This window comes from Hibiscus syriacus, unplaced genomic scaffold (assembly GCF_006381635.1).
Source record: "Hibiscus syriacus cultivar Baekdansim isolate YM2019G1 unplaced genomic scaffold, ASM638163v2 tig00013285_pilon, whole genome shotgun sequence".
NCBI lineage: Eukaryota > Viridiplantae > Streptophyta > Magnoliopsida > Malvales > Malvaceae > Hibiscus > Hibiscus syriacus.
In genome coordinates, this window is record NW_024062299.1 from 1,116,613 (window position 1) to 1,138,793 (window position 22,181).

Genomic DNA, 22,181 nt, shown 5'->3' on the forward strand with positions numbered 1-22,181 from the left:
TTTACAGATTACCCACCGAGAGTGACGGTGGTAGGATTCAAACTTAGCCTTACAAAATCAAATTCCTGAATTTTAACCACTTGTGTCAACATACATTGGCTAATATTCATTTTGATTAAGTAAAATAAGAATCTAATTGAAATAATAATATAGATAAGGATTTTATTATAAGTATCTCTAATTAAAAATAATAATAATATAGAGAATGTTATTATTATATGTATCCCTAAATATATAATGAATGATTATAATATTATCTTGGGTCGAGTCTTTTTTCACTTTCATTATAATCCATGCTAATTTATTCTTTCTTTTTTTTTCTTTCTAAAATCTTCATGTCTAATTATAACTCTTTCTTAATTTAATATGGTATTTAACTTTTTAACAGTGTAATTTATTTTTTTCGATGTATTTGATAGCGATAATAATCTCAATTAAATTCAAAATCAAATCGAATTAAATCTTATTTTTTGAAAAATAAAATTTCTTTATCTCTACTTTCTCATCCATAAAGATTCAAAACTCGAGAATTTATTACCACCCGACCCAATAAATATTTTTACATAGAATAATCTATGCAGTTTCAGAACCTCAACTTCCATATCTTGAACCCAAAACAAAAGTTCAAGGCATAGAAATTTTCCCAGGAGTTTCAGCAAGTCTGGGTTTTGATCTACTTGCTTCATTATTTATTGCTACTTGGTTGATCTTGAAGTTATCATTTTAAACAACGCCAAGTCAAAGAAACCTTAGTTTAATGGGATTAGCTATGATCCATTTTTATTATGTTTATTTTTTTAAGATTTAAGATTAAAGAAACCAACTGCATAACTCACCATATTCTGTCATCAAATCTGTAACTTTCTGAACCAGATTTTTTAACATCATACATTCAAGCAAAAACATGTAAGAAAAAGAACAAAAATTCCGACGAGAACCCTCATTTCTGGATCATATCTATCATTATTTATCCATATAACGCAACCTCATATGAAATTTGCGTATCAGTAGTATTCATCATCTATACAACCTCGAGTGCTGTACAACGCACGTTGGATAACTTTCCGAGCAAATCTTCAGTCAACATCGACGCTCTCGGCTTCGTCAACCGGCTGCCGGTACATCCAACCGGAAAGGACTGCGTCGACGTGTTCCTTTCGCATGATTTTAGCCACTTGGCGTGCATGTATCTCTGTTTCCTCCATGGCCCCATGTGCATTTTCTTTTCCTTCATGCATTTCTTGGCAGCCGAACACAAGATTTTGATCACATTGCTTAATCTCTCAACTTTACCGACGAAAACTTCTGGTAATCTTTGGACTGAACGATTGTAATCTTCACTTGCTCTTGCGATCTCGAACTCTGCTCTGAAATTCAACTCGATTATTACCCTTACTTCACCTTTTCTTGAATTTTCTATCACATCCACAAACTTATGCTCCCCTGCACAAATATTAAACCATAAACCCAGTTAAAACCCGAGATGAATCAGTGTAATCAATGTTCTTGTTTATATATACGCATATTGATGAGACCAGCCGTGTAGTATACCTGAAGGGATATCTGGGGAGCTTCTCCATTTAGTCCGGCAAACGGCGCTGTTGAAACCGGCGTTTTGGAGCCGACTACAAACCTCTCTCATGAGACAACTCCGGCAATTTTCCGCCGTTGATGATTTCCGGCAAGCACAAACGGTTCTTTCCGTCTGAATATCTTTCAGAGCTTCCTTTGTAGCGTTCCTAATTCTCAATTCTATAGAGCTAGTTCTAAACAAAGTTTTCTGTAAAGCCTGGTGCTGGCTCTCCCAGAAACTCTTGCTATTTTCATCGCTACCTCCGTCGTTTTCTTTCCCGTCATCGTCGTCGTCACCTTCTACATTTCCATCGTTGTTACCTCGAAATTTATCGCCGTCGCAGTTTCCCAGGATTCCCTGGTCACTGTCTTCGAGAAACTCCAACTCCATATCGGATCCAAGCGAATCGGGTTGCTCCGGGAACTTGAATTCGGGGCAACCGTACGCTAAATTCCGGTGATTCAACGGGAATCTAGTTGCAATGGCGGCCATCTTTCTGTTTTCTCTCTCTCTCTTATTATTATTATTATTTTAATTTTTGGTAAACTGAGCGAGTTTACTTGTGAACCATGAGGTTGGTTTTATAGTAAGGTCTAGGAAATAGCGGGACCCGGTTCGAACCGACGTGGGCGGACGAGCCGCCGCGCACACGAGATGTGGGAGAGAGAAGCTTGGTTCGTACGTGGCGTTAAGCAATAGGATTATCTGCGGCGACCGAGTCAAGTATTTTTGGACCAGACAGCGAGGATCCACGTCAAGCGGCTGCAATAATTTTGATCATCTGATCTATTCTAGATATACTCCCGAATATTCACGTCCCACTCTTTTCTATATTTTCTCATAATAATTACTTAACATATAAGATTGCAAGTTTAAATTGTTGATGGTGTAACCTTATAGGGTGGTGATTGTGAATCTACAATTATTATTATTTTTAATTTAATTTCAACTAAAAGAATAATCAGAAAAAGAGAGGAAGATACGAATGTTATTACGTATAAATTTACATGGTCAAAGAATTGCAATTCAACTCTAGATTAATAGTGGCGGGATTTGAGTGTTCATTATGATCAAACGTGGCAAAATCAAGGACGTTAGATGTTGAGGTTTATCCGAAAAAGAGTGGTCCCCTTTTTGCAACTCTCTTTTGTTCCTTTCACCAACAATAATTATTTTTGGAGGCCTTTATTTTTTTTAGAAAATAATCATTACATTGTAACATGCACATTTAAGTTAAAATAGATTTAGGTAAAATCATATTTAAATAAAAATAATTATAAGCAATACTTATATATATGATTTATATAAAATTAATTTATAATTAAATTAAAAATTAATTAAATCACAAAAAATAATTAAAATTTTTTCTAAAAAAATCATATTGACTCTATCTTAATTTTTTTTCTTAAAAATCTTAATACTATAAAAGCGAATTAAAATACGCAGATCTGGATTCTATACCCGTTCCCACCTCCTTCCAAACACCAATGTAGCTTCATTCCCGGTTCATAACATTTTGATATTTTGCATTAGTAAAATTCTACATCTGTCACGAATATCGTGGAGCATAATTGACGATGAATGCTATTAATTTAATTTATAAAAATTTAAAATTTAAATGACTTAATATATAATTATAAATTAGTTAAAAATTAAAAAAATAGTTAAAATAAAAATATTTATTATATTATTTTTCATTGTTTTTTTAGATCAACTATAATATTGACCACCTAACTATTTCTTTTTTTTTTTCATTTTGATCACTATTTTTGAAAATTTGTCAATCAAGTCACTAAACTATTTAAATACAATCAATCAAGCCACTTGCCGTTAACAATTAACGGAAGTGTTGCCGTGACAGTTAATAAAATTTGTATAATTACACATTTAGTCATTATTACTTACACAATCTATCAAATTGGTCTTGTTTTGAGATTAATTTAATATATTTTATCCTCCAATCATATAACTTCAAATCTTTTATATTGAAATATTAACAAATGATAGACAGAAAATTATCCTCCAATCATATAACTTCATAGTTTGAATTATAATTTGATCATTTAAAATAAATAAGGGAAATAAAAAAAAGAAAATCGGTGGATCAACAACGAAACACGTTTGAGATGATTTTGTAGTTGCTGATATCAATATGTACACAATAAATCAAGTTTCACGTGGTATACTTTTCGAGTAACAGTACTTAGGTGATCACTGTAATTATACAAATTTTATTAACCATCACGTCAGCACTTCCGTTGATTCTTAACCGGAAGTGGCTTGATTGAATGCATTTAAATAGTTTAATGACTAGATTGACAAATTTTCAAAAATGATGGTCAAAATGAAAAGGGGCAATAGTTAGGTTATCACTGATATAGTTTGCCCAAAAAGATTATGGAAAATAATATAATAAATATTTTATTTTAACTAATTTACCTTTAAATTTTTAACTAATTTATAATTATACGTTGAGTCATTTAGAATTTTAAACTTTTATAGATTAAATTAATGATGTCCATCGTTAATTGTGCTCGATCCTCGTCGTGGAAGAATCATCCTTTACATTATTATTAGTATTCATAAAAAAGAAAAAAAAAAGAAAAAAGAATTGTTGTAAAAAAAAAACGCGGCGTCCTGCCAATGGTTTGGCTAATTATTCATTGGCATCTAAGAGAGGATTCCTCTAATAATAATAATGTCTAAAATTTTCTAAACGACAAAAGAGTATAGTTGCTTTGTCATTTCGATTGCTGCAATAATTGGAATAATTATAATTAAAAATCAACAACGAGTTGCTGAATTCATAGCTAAAATATATTCAGATCTAATCAATAATTAGTATATTTAATGTTAAGGTATATTGTACTCTTCTTTCATTTATTTTTCTCCAATTATCTCAAAAATTTCAAATTTGATTCTTTTCATTTTCATTCTTGTTCTATTTACTAACTTTTTAATTGTCATGTCATCTTCTCTATTAAATATTAACGAAGAGTGACTTGATTTGCATCATTTAAATAATTAGATTATCTGATTGATACAATTGAAGTATCGATGGTCAAAACAAAATATATTTATAGTCAAGCGATCATATATATATTTAGCCTTATTTCTATCGGGAGGTGAATTTTATAATATTAAAATTTTGATTTCACCTTCTTTTATGTGACCTATGTGTTAAATAATTAAGTACTCGTCTCCTTAAAAGCAAAAGCTATAACTTTATGTATAGAAAATGGAATTATTTCGAAAAAAGCGATTGAGATGTAACATTTTTCTATTATTAGTCCACGTTGCTTTTGATAAGAAGGGCCTATTTAATTGTTTTTAATATCAACAACTTGTCCTCAAAAAAATATATATCAACAACTTGATTGTGTTAAGTCATCATTATTTGTCCGGTTGACACTTCCCTTAACCTAATCAAGTTGTTAATTATTTAATATGTTCTTTGGGGATAAACATGTTTTGTCATAGTTTAATTAATATTTTAAAATTTAAATTGAGTTAAATGAGCTTATCTTGTGTTCGGTTTAGATAATCACTAATGAATTATACAAAATAAGATTAATTAAATTTAATGGTAAGTTAGATTATAATATATACAATGATCTTGAATGGGATGATTATGTAGGATATTTGGTGGTTGGCGTGATTATCATTATCGTCATCAATTAGTCAACATCCAAGGAAAATTAAACGAGACGCCTATTCGGACCATATACATCAAAATTGTTAATAAGATTATTATTTTGTTTTTTTCATTAAAATTAATTAATCTTTTATATATAAAGCATATGATAAGTAAATAAATAATCTCCGATTACAGGGTAGTGTTTTGTGGAGTATTTTAACTATTGAAAGTTATAAAACACTCTCTTGACTATAAGGTGTTTCTTTGTTGAGTCATTTTTTGTTTATAAAACAATCACTCGGCTATTCATATGCGTCAAACTCGTCATTTTTTTGTTAAAAATAGTTATCGTCTAATTTTAACCTATTCACTTAGATATGATAAAATTTGAATCTAAAACTGTTTGAGTTGTATTTTGTGGAGAGTCTCTATTTACAATATGTCGTCGAGTCAGCGTTTAAAATATTATGTCGTCGAGTCGGTGCTCGAAAGTAACGACAATGCCGATAGACATCATTTAAATATGATTTTATCACATCCCATACAACATGTTAACATCTAACTTAGATAAATGTTAATAAAAATATGAATTTAGAACATATAAATAATCGAATATTCGACAAAGCAATGCCTCATAATCAGATGATGATTTATATACTTTACTCCGAAGCACATTATGTCACGAAGACGGTATATTCATGCTTGGGTCACCTGAAATTTTCCATGTGTTTTACACCAAAAAAAATATTTATTTTTTATATTATAGGGTGACTAATTTGATTAATTAATTACTGTAAGCCCAAGATGGTAGATAATTATATTTAGCATTAATCATATGGCATTGGTTGGTAGAGTTTTGTCGACACCTTGACAACCCCGAGCCGGCGTGGAAACTTCATGATGAGTGGTGAAACAAGCAAGAACCACATGGTTAGGTTTTGATGTTCGAGAGAATCCATGAACCTTAAAATTGTCAAATTCGACACCTTAAACATGCTTTCGTACGCTGGCAAAATGAAAATTGTAAATCCTCGGTGCACGATGGGTGTTGCATTTGGCAAATTTCTAGCAGCACAATCTTATTTATGATGAAATTCATGGTCATAAACTGGCACGATAAATTTTGTAATGATTTTACTTAATTTATTTGTAAATTTTACTTTGACAGTCCTTCAATACACTAAATTCACGTTATATATAAAACATTTTCCCACTTTTTTCGATATATCAGTCAACATTCGAATTATATGGACTCAATTTGAATTTTAACGAGTTGAAACGAATTATTTGATATTCGACTAAAAATATAATATATTAAATTTTAATTTTTAAATTAAATTATTAATAATATTAATATTTATATATATTTTTAAATACAATATAAAGTTTTTGTTCATTTAACTAATAATCGTAGTATGTCTGACGTGTGAACCCAGTGGACGAGTGGGATTGCAAAACTCGGTGGGAAAAATTGGCTGAACTGGACAAGACGATATCGAGAGCTATCTCTGTGTTCTTGTGCACGTGCCGTGTCCCTCAACAACATTATCCTTATCCATTTTGTCGTGCTTTTCCCCATTCTTTTTGAAATGGAAACAAGGTTTAAAGGTGAAGAGAGAAATTCGCAGAAGAAGAAATATTAGGCTATTATTAGCCACAAATAAAATCCCATTAAACCCATAAAATTAGGCCGTTTAACTTCTTTTGAAGGGAACCAAATCTATATCTATAATTATATTTAATATCACAAATTCGAATACCAACGTAATTAGAAATTATTAAATTATTCAGCACTTTGAATTATAACTGAAATTATTTTATGATATTTTTTTTTGTAAAATCTTTAACTAAATAATTAAAAAAAAATGAACCCGTATTTAATAAAATTTATATGAAAATAGCCATACAAAAAGATTATGTATAATAACCTATATTTATTTAAAAATATAATTAATCTCGTTATTACGTCCCACACCAAACATGCATAGTTGAACCGAATCAGCAAAATCTCTCTAATCTAATCACCAAGTCTTTGTTTCTTTCGTCCCTTTGCTCTTGCTTTTCCTTTGAAGAAATGACTGGATCCACGACTATTATGAACATCATCATCGTAACATGTTTTTGTTTATTTGTCAAGAATAACTTATTAGGGTTTTCCGTTAGCAAATTACAATATGAACCAGTGGTTAAGAAGGAATGGTGATCATTCGTTTTTAGAATTCTGTAGTTAAGCGTGCTTGGACTAGGGAAATCCAAGGATGGGTGACCCATTGGAAAGTTATTCAGAAATGAATGACTCGATTCTAACACTTATCAAAATTCAGTCTTAAATTTAACAAGAAACTCAATAATCAGAAAACTCACCTTTATTTTGTTTTACACGTACAAGGAAGAAAGAAGAATAAAAGAACTCTGGAAGCCTTTGTGTTCTCCCCTCTTCAACCCACGTGGATACATATATAACCCTTCTTTTCTTGTTTCCTTAGAAATGACATCTTTGCCCTTCTATTCCTTCTTCCTTTCAATTCCAATCCATACAATAATTTACAAATAAATCTTTATACTATTCAATCATTATATTTTAATCACCTAATTATGAGACTTTACAATTTAGTCACTAACCCGGTATTGGGATGTTACAATCACTCTACCATGGTAGAACTCAAGTTTGATAAGTTATGTGAAGCACAGTGGATTTAGGTTTTAAAAGTCCATAGTCAAAACAAATCGATTGACATTCATATGCAATCTGACTATGGGATTTTCTCGGAAAACTCAACTTCCGAGGAAGAAAAATACTAAAAGTCGGCATAATGACTGTCATCCTATAACTTCTCCATAGTCAAACAAATTGTTAGACATTCTTGATTGCTGTACTCGGTGTTTCGTTTGAGTACTGATTAAATTCGAAGTCGAGTTGAAAGTTTTTTTCCATGCATTATATATGTCAATGATTTTGCAGAATCCTTATCAGTACAAACAGCATACAATGACCAATTACATGGCTTGACATTCAAAATCCAGAAACACTCGTCCTTTAATCATCACATTGTGGGATCATAAACTTTTAACATTCATAAAAGGACAATGACATGCCTAGATTTTACAAAGATCCAGGGCATGCATCATTACTGTCCCAACAACAGATGCAAAAGGTTTCTTTCATTTTAACAATGATGCAAAAGGTTTCTCTACCTTCCAGAATGCTTTTGGTCCAAGAGAGTTACAATAGGAATGCGACTGTCGAGTGTTGTCGATTGTAGGGTGTGCTGCAAGCCAAAACATCAGATAAATTCAGGGAAACATTCAACAACGGATGCTTAGGGTCTATTGGTTACTACCTATAGGAAACATTAAGAACCAAATCCACAGAGAATCCAAACTCGATAGTATTTACCATTGTTCAACTTCACTTCCTCAAAAGCCTGATCTTAAATCATTGATACCTGCTGCGTGACTTCTTTCTGTTTTGAGGGAGTTAATGCCAATTCCTACACGGTTGTCGTTGACCTGTCGAATACATTTTTGTCGACCTATCTCTCCTCATACACGGGAAAAAAACAATTTCAGAACAAGTAAACAGCAAAATTGAAAAATCCGACCTGCCGGATTCGAACCAGCGACCTAAGGATAACTGGGCGAGACCCACTACAGTCCTCCGCTCTACCAACTGAGCTAAGGTCGGCTTGTTGATATCTTCAGAATGTATAAGTTATTACTTTTATATTTATATTATGAAAGTTGTGAATAATATATCCTGTAATTGTCGGAGATTACAGTGAGTTTGCATTGCTTTACTGGAGCAGCGAGTTATGTGTGATTCAGAGAAGAAGGGCAATGAAGAATGAACTGAGGCTCTGATATCATATCTCTGCCATTCAAAGGCTGATCATAAACAGTAACTAAAAGGATTCATAGGAGACTCTGTAGTATTCTTTTTGCATTTAGCTTAACTCTTCTACTGCACTTCTGACTTCTCCTTTCTCTTCTTACCTTTGTATATTTAGCAGCAATGGGGTAACGTGAAAGACCTTTATTTTACAGAATTTATAATACAATTCATTTAATATTTATTTTGGCTTTTAACTTTGGTGTTCGATCTAAATCTACACAGCTCAAAATAAATAACTGATATTTTCTTTTAAGAGAAAACAAGACCCACCTCATAAATATACTTAATTCACAGCACTATAAACAGTATTGAAGTTGATTAAATTGCCCATTTTTTGTTATTATTTCTCTACAATGGAAAGTCGGTCCATGAATGCCGAAGAGATAACTAATATCTTTGGATCTGCAGCTTATTCTTAATTTAATCCCTATGGAAATTAAAGTCTTCAAATTTTCTTTGGATTAAATAGTTGATTAGTACATAAAATGTCCAATTTTTCAATATTATATGAATAATTTTTTATTTTTTATATGATATTTTACTTCGTTAATAATCTTATTTATTTTTATGATGGAATCTCCTATAATCATAATATATTAATAAAGAATTAAGATATAACATAATATTTTAAAAATGTATATTTTATTTATTTATAAATTTAAAGTTTAAGATTTAAGTAGAATTATTACTAACGTACTTCACAGGCTTAGACAAAATCGAACTGTCGGCAATACTTAGAATCCCATACGTGTTTCTACGAAGTAAAAGCATATTATTCCAGTTCAAGGTGGACCCCGCGGCCCCACCAGATCCTTATCTTATGTTAAACCCAGCTCGGCAGAATCTTTCAAAAACAGTAATAGTAAATTAAGTGGTTTAATTTTGATAGTAGTCTCTCTGTTATTCTGAAAATTATATTTAACATATATACCTTGTTTTAGTTTAATTAGGTCCCTATCTTTAAGACTTTCATTAATAGATATAACAGAAAACATCATATTATTCTATCACATAACTAATATTATGTAAAGTTATAATTAATATGTTCGACCAAAATAAATTATATGTTATTTGTGTTTAAGATTATTTCGAAAAGATTCATTTTAGCAAGTTTTCAAAACAAATATCAAGATTTAAAAATATATAAAATGAGAATACTTTTAATCACTCGATAAATTAATGAATCTCTTCGTTATCAATTTTGGTATACTGATAATATTAAAAAGTAGAGATCTGTTAAATTTTAACAGATGGATTAAATCCTACATTTCACATCGTACAGGGACTAAAACCATAATTAGACCTCAAATAGAACACGATAAAACTAAAGAAAAACCTTCATCTCTCCCTCTTCCTTCCTGTCTTCTTCTTCTACGTTTAGTCTTTGCTTCCTGATATGAATTTAGAGTTAGAGTTTTATTCCCCTACAACCGTGCCTATTTTAACAAGCCCTTAACAACCGCCTGTCAGGTCGAATTTCGAGAGCGCAAAAAAACTAAAACCCCACGAAAATGTCAACAAGAACACCATCACCGCCGTCGTCGGCGTTCATGCTGATCTGTCTCCTCCACTCGGTCATCGCCTTATCAAGCGGCGCCTTCATGATGTTCCGCATGAAGGAAATCTACACCTTCACCCACGGCATCGAGACCGCCACAAAGCTCCTCGGCTCCACCCCGCACGACCAGCTTTTGATCCGGACCTCCGATTCCTTCTCGGGTCTGCTCCTGTTCGCCATCGGGTTCTTGCTGTTCATGGTCTCCTTCGTCGAAGACATGGATTTCCAATCGTTCTTCGCCAAAGGCTGCACCTTTCTGCACGTTTTCATGGCCGTGTGGCGGTTCTGGTTCGAGAGAAGAGTGGAGGATTTGGCCTGGGACTCGGTTAGGCAAACGGTTGGCGATATTTTATTGGCTCTTTCCTGGGTTTTCTTTTTGGTTTACTCTTGGGGAGAAAAATATGATTAGAATTTACATTTGGAAAGTGTACTATATTTTGTGAATTAGCAATTTGGGTCCTTTTGAAATGTATGTAAGATTATTGGTTTTGAGCCAGAATTTAAGAAAAATCCAATTTTTGTGTGAAATTTATCGGCATGTTAGACTATAAAGTTTAAAATTTTCTTTCTCGGAGAAATTTAGAGTCTTGCAGAAATTGTGCAAAAAGACAAGACCATAAAGCAGAAAGTATGGTGACCCAAGTGAAAGAACCCTAAAGTCCAGAGATACATCAGTATAGCTTACCCTTAATTTTAAAGCCATTTACTTGATATTAGTTCTTGAGACTATTTTTGAGCTGAGCAGAAACCATCTATGTCCGCGTTTACGAGGAAAGGTCGGATCTACTACGAGCAGCTCAGCCCTACCGCGATGGACTGTTCTTTTCCGACAATTTTTGTAACAACCCGGAATAAAATTTAGAGAAAAAAAAATTTAATTAAGTAATTTGGCAAAAATTTGAGGATTAAATCGAAAGTTTTCAAAATTGTAGGCCATTTTAGAAGTTAAAGGAAATTCAGGGACCAAGCCCTGCATTACTCCTTTTAGTGTCGGCAGAAAATTTCATATAAACATATGAAGGTTTTCTGTTTTCAAAACAGAAAACAATTGTGAAATTCTTCCTCACGCACACAACTTCCAAACTCGATTCCGACGCCGTCCGAATTCCGATCGTTGTTTTGAAACCACCGTTGTGTTCATCATCGAGCGAGGAGCAAAACCTTCAAATTAATTGAAGCGAAACGCGGCCAAACGTCGGGAATTTCCAGTCAAAGTAGCGACGGTTTTGTTAGCTCTATCGCCGAGAAAATCTTAAATTCACCGCTGATCGTTGCTCTGTTTACGACACCTCCCGCACCATCGTGTTCCTTGTGCCGTTCCGAGTTCACCGGTGTCAACCTTGTCCGCCGTAGACGGCGGCGCGTGGGGAGGTGGCGCAGTCAAAGATTCGGCCGATTTGAAATCGAGCTCTCCGCCGTTCAAAAATTTGAACCGATCGTTGTAAGTATCTTGAAATCGCTCAAAATAATTTTTAGAAATTTTTCCGGGATTTTTAGGGCCCCGGAGGACGCCTCACGCGCCACACGCGCCGCCGCAGGGCGAGTGGCTGCTGGAAACCGGTTTAACCGGTTTTCAACCGGTTCTGACCGGTTTCAACCGGTTCGAACCGGTTTGACCGGTCTGAACCGGTTTGACCGGTCTGACCCGACCCGACCGTTGACCCGACCCGACCCGACCGTTGACCCGACCCGACCCGACCGTTGACCGTTGACCGTTGACCGTTGACTTTCTTTGACCAAAACTTAAAATGGCTTTGACCGAGCATTAAACGACCGTTAATCTTTTCCGAGTATACCTATCCTGATAGTTTTCGACGTGCCGAATCCGTTTCCGTGGTCCGTTTTGTCAAATTCGAATCCGAAGGTCTCCAAATTTACGGTCAAAGTGGTTGACTTTGACTTTGACCAAGAATTTGAATTTTCGAAAAGTCATACTTTATGTTTTTCGACGCCCTGATTCCGATTCCGTAATCCGTTTGGCCAAATTCAGACTCGAAATACCTCAAATTGATAGTCAAACCCGAAAAATGCGTATACTTAAGAAGTTTAGCTTTGAACAATTGAATAGGATTTGAGACTGATAAATATTATTGTTTGAAGGTACAAGAGACTCTCCGGATCGTTCGACAGCTCGACCCAGCTCTTCTAGATCAGTTAAACCACGTGTGCCAGTATTCACCCGTTCGAAAATTGTAGCAGAGCGTGGTGAAACCAGCAATCAGTAGATTTGTTATTTGAATCTATTGTCGAGGTGTGTTCCCTACTTGTTATTGAACTGTTTTATTGGTTTTAATACGTGGTACACCGAATTCATTGGCTATTGTTTTATGGATGCACCAATTTAATGTGACAAGTTATGGAATATGGCTGCTATCTAATTTTTGTTTTGAAATAGTATATGATTACTATGTTTTTGGATTTATGGAGTTTATGTCACGGTGCAATTGAATTTTGGAATTGAAATACGATGGAATAGCTCTGATCAAGCTAACTGGGCCTAATGTGACTCTTGAGGGCCCCAAGATGTTTCATTAGGTCGGTTTTCCTTTGCTGTGTGCTTAGGGTAAGCTATATGGACTTATTGACTTGGGCTTAAGGATACAAGCTTCAGAGTCTATCCTTAAGTCGGCTTTCTTTTTGCTATGTGCATAAAGTAAGCTATATGGAAAATATTTTGGGAACTACTGATGGTGTACCAGAAAAGGGTTTAAACTATGATTTTCAAAAAGTTAAACTCTTTTACGAATTTGTGAGATTACTGGACTATGATTTGTACCTATTGTGATTTTATGGAAATGTTGGGACACACTGAGCCTAGCTCACCTTTTGAAAATGTTTTCCCCTTTCAGATACTGTTGGGTAGATACCTTGGTTCGAGCACTTGGAGGATCAACATATCTCTTGAAGTAAATCAGATTGTAATGTTTTTATCTGGCAAGTTTACTTTATTTTGGTGACATGGACCTTATTTTAAAATATCGGATTTTATAATGATAACACTTTTGCTACTACTGCTCGGTTTATTGTGATTTTGAATTTGAAGACATGTTTTAAATTAAATTATTATTTATTTGTACTATATTTACGAGTTGGTTTTTGATAGTATAAATTGTTTATAATTTCATGTTTATATAATGTGATTTTATATTGATGGGATAACGGTTGCGAAAAATGTCTTTAATAATTATAATGTGATCCACTAGACTTAGTCGAAACGCATAGGCCGGGTCTAGGGGGTTACATTTATTGGTATCAGAGCTTTTGGTTTTTAACCCTCGGACTGTGTATGAGTCCACATTGAAAATACGGTTTTGAAATATTTTACAAAACGAGTTACTAAGGCCATGTCACAAAGTTATTAAGATTTTAACTATATTTGAGACTCCAAGTGCTTATCTAACCCTAAGTTTTATCTTCTGTAGTAAACTTGAGATCCATCAAAATGAGTGCTAGACGTAGTCGTCGAACTAGCCGTGGATGAGGTCGAGTGGCTAGATTCGCAGATCCGATCGATGAGATACGGGTAGATCCCCCACCTCCGATAGGTGATCATGCTCCTACGACCCCAACGGATCTGCCTCCTGCCGCTGGTATTGGCATGACTACACCGATAATAGGAGCGACCGATATTGAGTTAGAGTCTACCGGAGTTGCTTTGGATGAGAATTTTGGTAGACAATTTCTGCAGTTAATACAGGGAGCAGTCAGAGCTACTGGTGTTGTATCTGAGGTTCCTATTTCGCAGACTTTGATTGCCAATGGAGTTAGAACTTTTGGGGGACAGATAGGTGGAGCTCCTACTGAAGCTGAGGATTGGCTCCAGGATACAGAGAGACGCATGGATCAGTTGGGTTTGGACTCAATTAAGAGATATCAGGGTGCTGTGGCGATGTTAGATGGCAATGCCGACACTTGGTGGGAGTCAGTGACCAATAGTGTTCCTACCGATCGTTTGACCTGGAATTTCTTTAAGGATCGCTTTCGGAGCCGTTTTCTGGGAGAGCGCTACTTAGCTCAGAGACGACAACAGTTTCAAGACCTGGTTCAGGGAGACATGACTGTTTCTGAATATGAGATCGAGTTCCTGAAATTGCTGAAGTATGGATTCAGTATGGTACCTACAGAGAGAGATCGATGTCGTAAATTTGCCCTTGGACTCAGATACGAGCTGCGTAGGCAAGTTGTAACCCATCAGGATGAGATATTTGATGTGCTGGTGGGCAGAGCCAAAGATGCGGAAGAGGTGGAGTTTTTAGCTTCTGGTAGAGAGCGTGTTGATCAAGATCGATCTAAGAAATTTTCAGGCCCGATGGAGTCATCAGCACAGTCCGGAAAGAGGACTCGTACTTCAGCCCCTCATAGAAGCAATACACGTTTCAGGCCTGCAGCATCCTCACCTTTAGCTGTCAGTCGAGGCGGTTCCTCGTCGTATTATAATGGGCCCCTTTGTGAGTATTGTGATAAACAACACTCAGGAGAGTGTCGTAAGAAGATGGGTCTTTGCTATCAGTGTGGATCTAGTGGTCATTATCGGAGGGATTGTCCTCAGTTAGTTTCGTTTGAGCAGACCACTACCCAAACTCCTGTGCGTTCGCAGACTACAGTACAGACCCCAATTAGAGATCGTAGTCAAGGAAAGACTCGAGGATCAGCATCCAGGACAGACAGTAGAGCCCGACCTCAGCAAAATAGAGGGCCAACAGCTTCTGAGGCTAGACAACCAGCTTTGGTTTATGCAACTAGACGTCGTGATGACAGAGATGAGCCTGAGGTTATTGCAGGTACATTTACTATTATTCTACCCCATACTTTGCATTATTGGACAATGGTTCCACTCACTCCTATGTATCGAGCTCAGTATCTCGAAACCTTCAGATTCCGATCGAGAACACTGAAAATACTGTTACAGTTACAAGTCCAGTAGGACAAGCGGTATTAGTGAATAAAGTATTCCGACGTTGTCCTCTCGAGGTTCAGGGAGAAATTTTTCTCGCTGATCTTATGGAGCTTCCTTTAGAGGAGTTCGATATAATTCTTGGAATGGATTGGTTGAATAAACACAAGGTAAAGCTGGATTGCGAATACAAGCGGGCTACTCTGAAGACTTCAGATGGTCGGACTGTTGTGTTAATTGGTGAACGGCGTGGTTATCTCTCCAACATAGTTTCAGTGATGGAAATTGATCGTATGATCCGGAAGGGATATGAGACCTTCATTGCTTGTATTTTGAACACCAAATGTGCATTGTCCACGATCGAGAAGATTTGTACAGTTAGCGAGTTTCCTGATGTTTTTCCGGAGGAGTTGCCTGGGTTACCTCCTGATAGAGAGGTAGAGTTCGAGATTGAGACTTATCCAGGATCTTCACCTATTTCTATGGCACCTTATCGTATGGCTCCAAAGGAACTTAAGGAGTTGAAAGTCCAATTGCAAGAATTATTCGATCGAGGATTTATCCGACATAGTACTTCACCATGGGGAGCTTCAGTTCTATTCGTGAAAAAGAAGGATGGGTCGCTAAGATTATGTATTGACTATCGGAAATTGAACAAGATGACGGTCAAGAATAAATACCCATTACCCAGGATTGATGACTTATTTGATCAATTGCGAGGAGCTACTGTATTCTCTAAGATTGATCTTCGTTCGGGGTATTATCAATTGAAAGTTAAAGGATCTGATGTTGCAAAAACGGCCATTCGCACTAGATATGGTCATTATGAATTTTTAGTGATGCCTTTTGGTTTGACGAACGCTCCTGCAGCTTTTATGGATTTGATGAATCGGGTGTTCCGACCATATTTGGATCAATTTGTGGTGGTCTTCATTGACGATATTCTGATATATTCTCGTACTGAGGCAGAGCATGACGAGCATTTGAAGATCGTTCTGCGGACTTTGAGAGAGCATCGTCTATATGCCAAACTAAGTAAGTGTGAGTTTTGGCTTCAAGAAGTGTCATTTCTGGGGCATATTATTTCTGCGCGAGGTGTTCAGGTTGATCCCAGCAAGATAGAGGCCATTATGAATTGGAAACGACCTAAGAACGTATCTGAAATCCGCAGTTTCTTGGGCTTGGCTGGTTATTATCGACGTTTTGTTGAGGGCTTCTCGATCATTGCTTCTCCTTTGACAAAGTTGTTAAGGAAGAATGTGTTGTTTGACTTGGGTGAGGCACAACAGGAGAGCTTTGAGAAATTAAAGGCGGTTTTGACTCAAGCACCTGTGTTGATTCAACCGGAGTCCGGAAAGGATTTTACAGTGTATAGTGATGCTTCACATTCAGGACTTGGTTGTGTTTTAATGCAGGAAAGTAAGGTGGTGGCTTATGCATCCCGTCAGCTGCGGCCGCATGAGAGTAACTATCCTACTCATGATTTAGAGTTGGCAGCAGTAATTTTTGCCTTGAAGATTTGGAGACACTATCTTTATGGAGAGAAGTGTTACATTTTCACAGATCATAAGAGCTTAAAGTATCTTCTGACCCAGAAGGAACTTAATTTGAGACAGCGTCGCTGGTTAGAGCTTCTAAAGGATTATGATTGCGTGATTGATTACCACCCTGGTAAAGCTAACATTGTAGCAGATGCTTTGAGTCGAAAGACGGTATCGGAGTTGAGGTCTTTAATGGCCAAGATGAATTTATATGACGATGGCACTTTGTTAGCAGAATTGCAAGTTAAGCCGACCTTGGTTGATGAGATCAAGGCTAAACAGCCCCTTGATAGCTCCTTGTTTTCCATCTTTGAGCAAGTAGAGCAGGGGACAAACTTAGATTACGCAATTGATTATGATGAAGTTTTATGTTTTAAAGGTAGATATTGTGTGCCTGATGATGCTGAATTGAGGCAGACTATCCTTATTGAGGCTCATAGTAGTCCATATGCTATGCACCCGGAGGAGATAAGATGTACCGGAATTTGAGAGAGAGGTATTATTGGACTGGTATGAAGAAAGACATATCTGACTTTGTGGCTAGGTGTTTGACTTGTCAGCAAGTTAAGGCAGAACATCAACATCCATCAGGTTTGTTACAGCCTATCAAGATTCCTGAATGGAAATGGGAGCGTATTACTATGGATTTTGTTACTGGCTTGCCTATGACTCCTTTGAAAAAAGATTCTGTTTGGGTGATTGTTGACAGACTTACAAAGTCAGCTCACTTCATTTCTGTGCGAGTAAATTATACTTTGGATAAGCTGGCAAGATTGTATATTCAGAGATTGTCAGATTGCATGGTGTTCCATTGTCTATTATTTCTGATCGAGATCCGAGATTTACTTCGAGATTTTGGAAGGCGTTACATACGGCTTTGGGAACAAGATTGGATTATAGTACATCCTTTCATCCACAAACTGATGGTCAATCTGAGAGAGTAATTCAGATTTTGGAGGATATGTTGCGGGGTTGCGTAATCGATTTCATGGTAGTTGGGAGAACTTTTTGCCGTTGGCTGAATTTGCTTACAATAACAGTTATCAGACCAGTATTCGTATGGCACCCTATGAAGCACTATATGGGCGTAAATGTCGCACTCCGATCTGTTGGACTGAGTTGCGTGATAGGAAAACGTTGGGACCTGAGTTAGTGCGAGAGACGGAGGACACAGTCAGATTAATCCGTGACCGTCTGAAAGAGGCATTTGATAGGCAGAAATCTTATGCAGATCAAAGAAGGAAGGATATACAGTTTGAAGTGGGAGATCGGGTCTTTTTGAAAGTTTCACCCTGGAAGAAAGTATTAAGATTCGGGCGTAAGGGTAAATTGAGTCCAAGATTTATTGGACCATTTCGTATCTTGAAGAGGGTAGGACCTGTTGCATATCAGCTTGAGTTGCCTTCTGAGCTAAGTCGTATTCATGATGTCTTTCATGTATCAATGTTGAGGAGATACCGTCCAGATCCAGGTCACATTATTCAGGTTGAAGAAGTAGAGCTGAGACCTGATTTGTCATATGAAGAGGAGCCCATTCAGATCTTGGAGAGAGATGAACGAGTTCTTCGGAATAGGCGAATTCCAATGGTCAAAGTTCAATGGAGTAATCGAGGCCCCTCAGAAGCTACTTGGGAGACATTGGAGTCAATGGAGGCTCAGTTTCCTCAACTATTCTCATAAGGTAAATTTCGAGGACGAAATTTCTTGTAGAGGGGGAGAATTGTAACAACCCGGAATAAAATTTAGAGAAAAAAAAAATTTAATTAAGTAATTTGGCAAAATTTTGAGGATTAAATCGAAAGTTTTCAAAATTGTAGGCCATTTTAGAAGTTAAAGGAAATTCAGGGACCAAGCCCTGCATTACTCCTTTTAGTGTCGGCAGAAAATTTCATATAAACATATGAATGGTTTTCTGTTTTCAAAACAGAAAACAATTGTGAAATTCTTCCTCACGCACACAACTTCCAAACTCGATTCCGACGCCGTCCGAATTCCGATCGTTGTTTTGAAACCACCGTTGTGTTCATCATCGAGCGAGGAGCAAAACCTTCAAATTAATTGAAGCGAAACGCGGCCAAACGTCGGGAATTTTCAGTCAAAGTAGCGACGGTTTTGTTAGCTCTATCGCCGAGAAAATCTTAAATTCACCGCTGATCGTTGCTCTGTTTACGACACCTCCGCACCATCGTGTTCCTTGTGCCGTTCCGAGTTCACCGGTGTCAACCTTGTCCGCCGTAGACGGCGGCGCGTGGGGAGTTGGTGCAGTCAAAGATTCGGCCGATTTGAAATCGAGCTCTCCGCCGTTCAAAAATTTGAACCGATCGTTGTAAGTATCTTGAAATCGCTCAAAATAATTTTTAGAAATTTTTCCGGGATTTTTAGGGCCCCGGAGGACGCCTCACGCGCCACACGCGCCGCCGCAGGGCGAGTGGCTGCTGGAAACCGGTTTAACCGGTTCGAACCGGTTTGACCGGTCTGAACCGGTTTGACCGGTCTGACCCAACCCGACCGTTGACCCGACCCGACCCGACCGTTGACCCGACCCGACCCGACCGTTGACCCGACCCGACCCGACCGTTGACCGTTGACCGTTGACCGTTGACTTTCTTTGACCAAAACTTAAAATGGCTTTGACGGAGCATTAAACGACCGTTAATCTTTTCCGAGTATACCTATCCTGATAGTTTTCGACGTGCCGAATCCGTTTCCGTGGTCCGTTTTGTCAAATTCGAATCCGAAGGTCTCCAAATTTACGGTCAAAGTGGTTGACTTTGACTTTGACCAAGAATTTGAATTTTCGAAAAGTCATACTTTATGTTTTTCGACGCCCTGATTCCGATTCCGTAATCCGTTTGGCCAAATTCAGACTCGAAATACCTCAAATTGATAGTCAAACCCGAAAAATGCGTATATACTTAAGAAGTTTAGCTTTGAACAATTGAATAGGATTTGAGACTGATAAATATTATTGTTTGAAGGTACAAGAGACTCTCCGGATCGTTCGACAGCTCGACCCAGCTCTTCTAGATCAGTTAAACCACGTGTGCCAGTATTCACCCGTTCGAAAATTGTAGCAGAGCGTGGTGAAACCAGCAATCAGTAGATTTGTTATTTGAATCTATTGTCGAGGTGTGTTCCCTACTTGTTATTGAATTGTTTTATTGGTTTTAATACGTGGTACACCGAATTCATTGGCTATTGTTTTATGGATGCACCAATTTAATGTGACAAGTTATGGAATATGGCTGCTATCTAATTTTTGTTTTGAAATAGTATATGATTACTATGTTTTTGGATTTATGGAGTTTATGTCACGGTGCAATTGAATTTTGGAATTGAAATACGATGGAATAGCTCTGATCAGCTAACTGGGCCTAATGTGACTCTTGAGGGCCCCAAGATGTTTCATTAGGTCGGCTTTCCTTTGCTGTGTGCTTAGGGTAAGCTATATGGACTTATTGACTTGGGCTTAAGGATACAAGCTTCAGAGCCTATCCTTAAGTCGGCTTTCTTTTTGCTATGTGCATAAAGTAAGCTATATGGAAAATAATTTTGGGAACTACTGATGGTGTACCAGAAAAGGGTTTAAACTATGATTTTCAAAAAGTTAAACTCTTTTACGAATTTGTGAGATTACTGGACTATGATTTGTACCTATTGTGATTTTATGGAAATGTTGGGACACACTGAGCCTAGCTCACCTTTTGAAAATGTTTTCCCCTTTCAGATACTGTTGGGTAGATACCTTGGTTCGAGCACTTGGAGGATCAACATATCTCTTGAAGTAAATCAGATTGTAATGTTTTTATCTGGCAAGTTTACTTTATTTTGGTGACATGGACCTTATTTTAAAATATCGGATTTTATAATGATAACACTTTTGCTACTACTGCTCGGTTTATTGTGATTTTGAATTTGAAGACATGTTTTAAATTAAATTATTATTTATTTGTACTATATTTACGAGTTGGTTTTTGATAGTATAAATTGTTTATAATTTCATGTTTATATAATGTGATTTTATATTGATGGGATAACGGTTGCGAAAAATGTCTTTAATAATTATAATGTGATCCACTAGACTTAGTCGAAACGCATAGGCCGGGTCTAGGGGGTTACAATTTTCTTCCTCCGTTGTATCCAGATGAACCACCTGTAAGTTCTACAATTAGGGTTTCTGATTCATGGTCTCTGCAGAAAGCAAATACAAATACAAGCGTTTACGTTAAATTTTAATATTGTTTTATATTTATTATTATTATACTTGTACTATTACAATCGCAACGGATCATGTCGAGGCTTGAGCTCAAAATTTCGTGTTTTGAACGTATAATTAACAGGGGTTTAAGAAAACATCATCAAGAAGATGGGAATTCAAGCACGAGAAGTTCCAGAGAGGTTACAAGCAAATGCTAGTGGACATAACACGAAAGAAGAGCGAGCCAAGTGTGTTCCCTGCCTTCCTGAAGACTTCTTCTTCGTCTGATGAAGATCATCATCATCACCGGATCATTAATGGCAGTCTTGATGATGAAACGAATGTTCATCATAGAACACTGATGGATGAGAACCAGAATCTAAGGAGAGAGAAGGTGGAGTTGCAGACCCAAATAGCTCGATTCAAAGCTCTGCACATTAAGCTGTTGGATTGTCTTGCTCAACACACGGGAACCGACAGTAATCAGCATGAAACCAGCACTGCTAGGGGACTATATGGTTAGCTTGATTTGTTTTCTCTTGATCTTCTTTCTTTCGTAGTCAGAGGTTGTTATCGTTTGGTGATTGTCTGATTGAGAGAATGAACAAAAATGGAAAACAAAACCACGAAAAAGGGTTTCATTGTTTGTAGCTCATCTGGTCAAATCAAATTATTATAATATTGATATTATATGAGATTTTTAAATTGATTCTAATTTTAATTAGACAGACGAAAGGTGTTAATTTCATATAAAAAAAATATCTCGAGGTTTAAAACGATAACATTATATATTATCATCACTCTACTAAATATGTTTTTTGGGAAGAGAATAGTGATCTTATGACAAGTGGTATCAAAATAACTCTTTAATTGTCTGGTTTTATACCG

At 36.4% G+C, this 22,181-nt stretch overlaps 3 protein-coding genes and 1 non-coding gene across 5 annotated transcripts; 2 read left to right on the forward strand and 2 right to left on the reverse strand.

The window, feature by feature from the left end:
• Positions 1 to 823: 823 nt before the first annotated feature.
• Positions 824 to 16,954, reverse strand: LOC120206040. Of its 2 annotated transcripts, none has more exons than XM_039205784.1 (3): positions 16,950 to 16,954; positions 1,552 to 2,076; positions 824 to 1,443 (listed from the first exon to the last, which is right to left on the reverse strand). In XM_039205784.1, exons 2-3 carry the CDS (start codon positions 2,063 to 2,065, stop codon positions 1,022 to 1,024), a joined length of 936 nt encoding a protein of 311 aa, XP_039061715.1. In that variant the 5' UTR covers positions 2,066 to 2,076; positions 16,950 to 16,954; the 3' UTR covers positions 824 to 1,021. The 2 variants fall into 2 exon arrangements, with proteins under 2 accessions (XP_039061715.1, XP_039061716.1); XM_039205785.1 differs by lacking the exon at positions 16,950 to 16,954 and adding an exon at positions 14,375 to 14,398.
• On the reverse strand, positions 8,807 to 8,895 carry TRNAY-GUA. The gene is given in 2 exon segments: positions 8,807 to 8,842; positions 8,859 to 8,895. It is a non-coding gene; the product is annotated as a tRNA-Tyr (tRNA).
• LOC120206042 lies at positions 10,454 to 11,229 on the forward strand. Its single transcript, XM_039205787.1, has one exon. It carries the CDS (start codon positions 10,614 to 10,616, stop codon positions 11,067 to 11,069), a length of 456 nt encoding a protein of 151 aa, XP_039061718.1. The 5' UTR covers positions 10,454 to 10,613; the 3' UTR covers positions 11,070 to 11,229.
• Positions 11,128 to 22,008, forward strand: LOC120205879 (heat stress transcription factor B-3-like). Its single transcript, XM_039205654.1, has 4 exons — positions 11,128 to 11,152; positions 11,406 to 11,489; positions 21,213 to 21,250; positions 21,436 to 22,008. The coding sequence occupies exons 1-4, from the start codon at positions 11,128 to 11,130 to the stop codon at positions 21,814 to 21,816; spliced, it is 528 nt and encodes a 175-aa protein (XP_039061585.1). The 3' UTR covers positions 21,817 to 22,008.
• The last annotated feature ends 173 nt before the right edge of the window (positions 22,009 to 22,181 follow it).

Bases quoted from the DNA above. Each gene is read 5' to 3' on its own strand.
- LOC120206040 (XM_039205784.1), bottom strand. From the start codon at position 2,065: ATGGCCGCCATTGCAACTAGATTCCCGTTGAATCACCGGAATTTAGCG. The intron at 1,444-1,551 runs GTATACTACACG...ATATTTGTGCAG, and splicing joins CTCCCCAGATATCCCTTCAG to GGGAGCATAAGTTTGTGGAT.
- LOC120206042 (XM_039205787.1), top strand. From the start codon at position 10,614: ATGTCAACAAGAACACCATCACCGCCGTCGTCGGCGTTCATGCTGATC.
- LOC120205879 (XM_039205654.1), top strand. From the start codon at position 11,128: ATGTATGTAAGATTATTGGTTTTGA. The intron at 11,153-11,405 runs GCCAGAATTTAA...TGAGCTGAGCAG, and splicing joins TGTAAGATTATTGGTTTTGA to AAACCATCTATGTCCGCGTT. The intron at 11,490-21,212 runs ACAATTTTTGTA...GTCTAGGGGGTT, and splicing joins CGATGGACTGTTCTTTTCCG to ACAATTTTCTTCCTCCGTTG.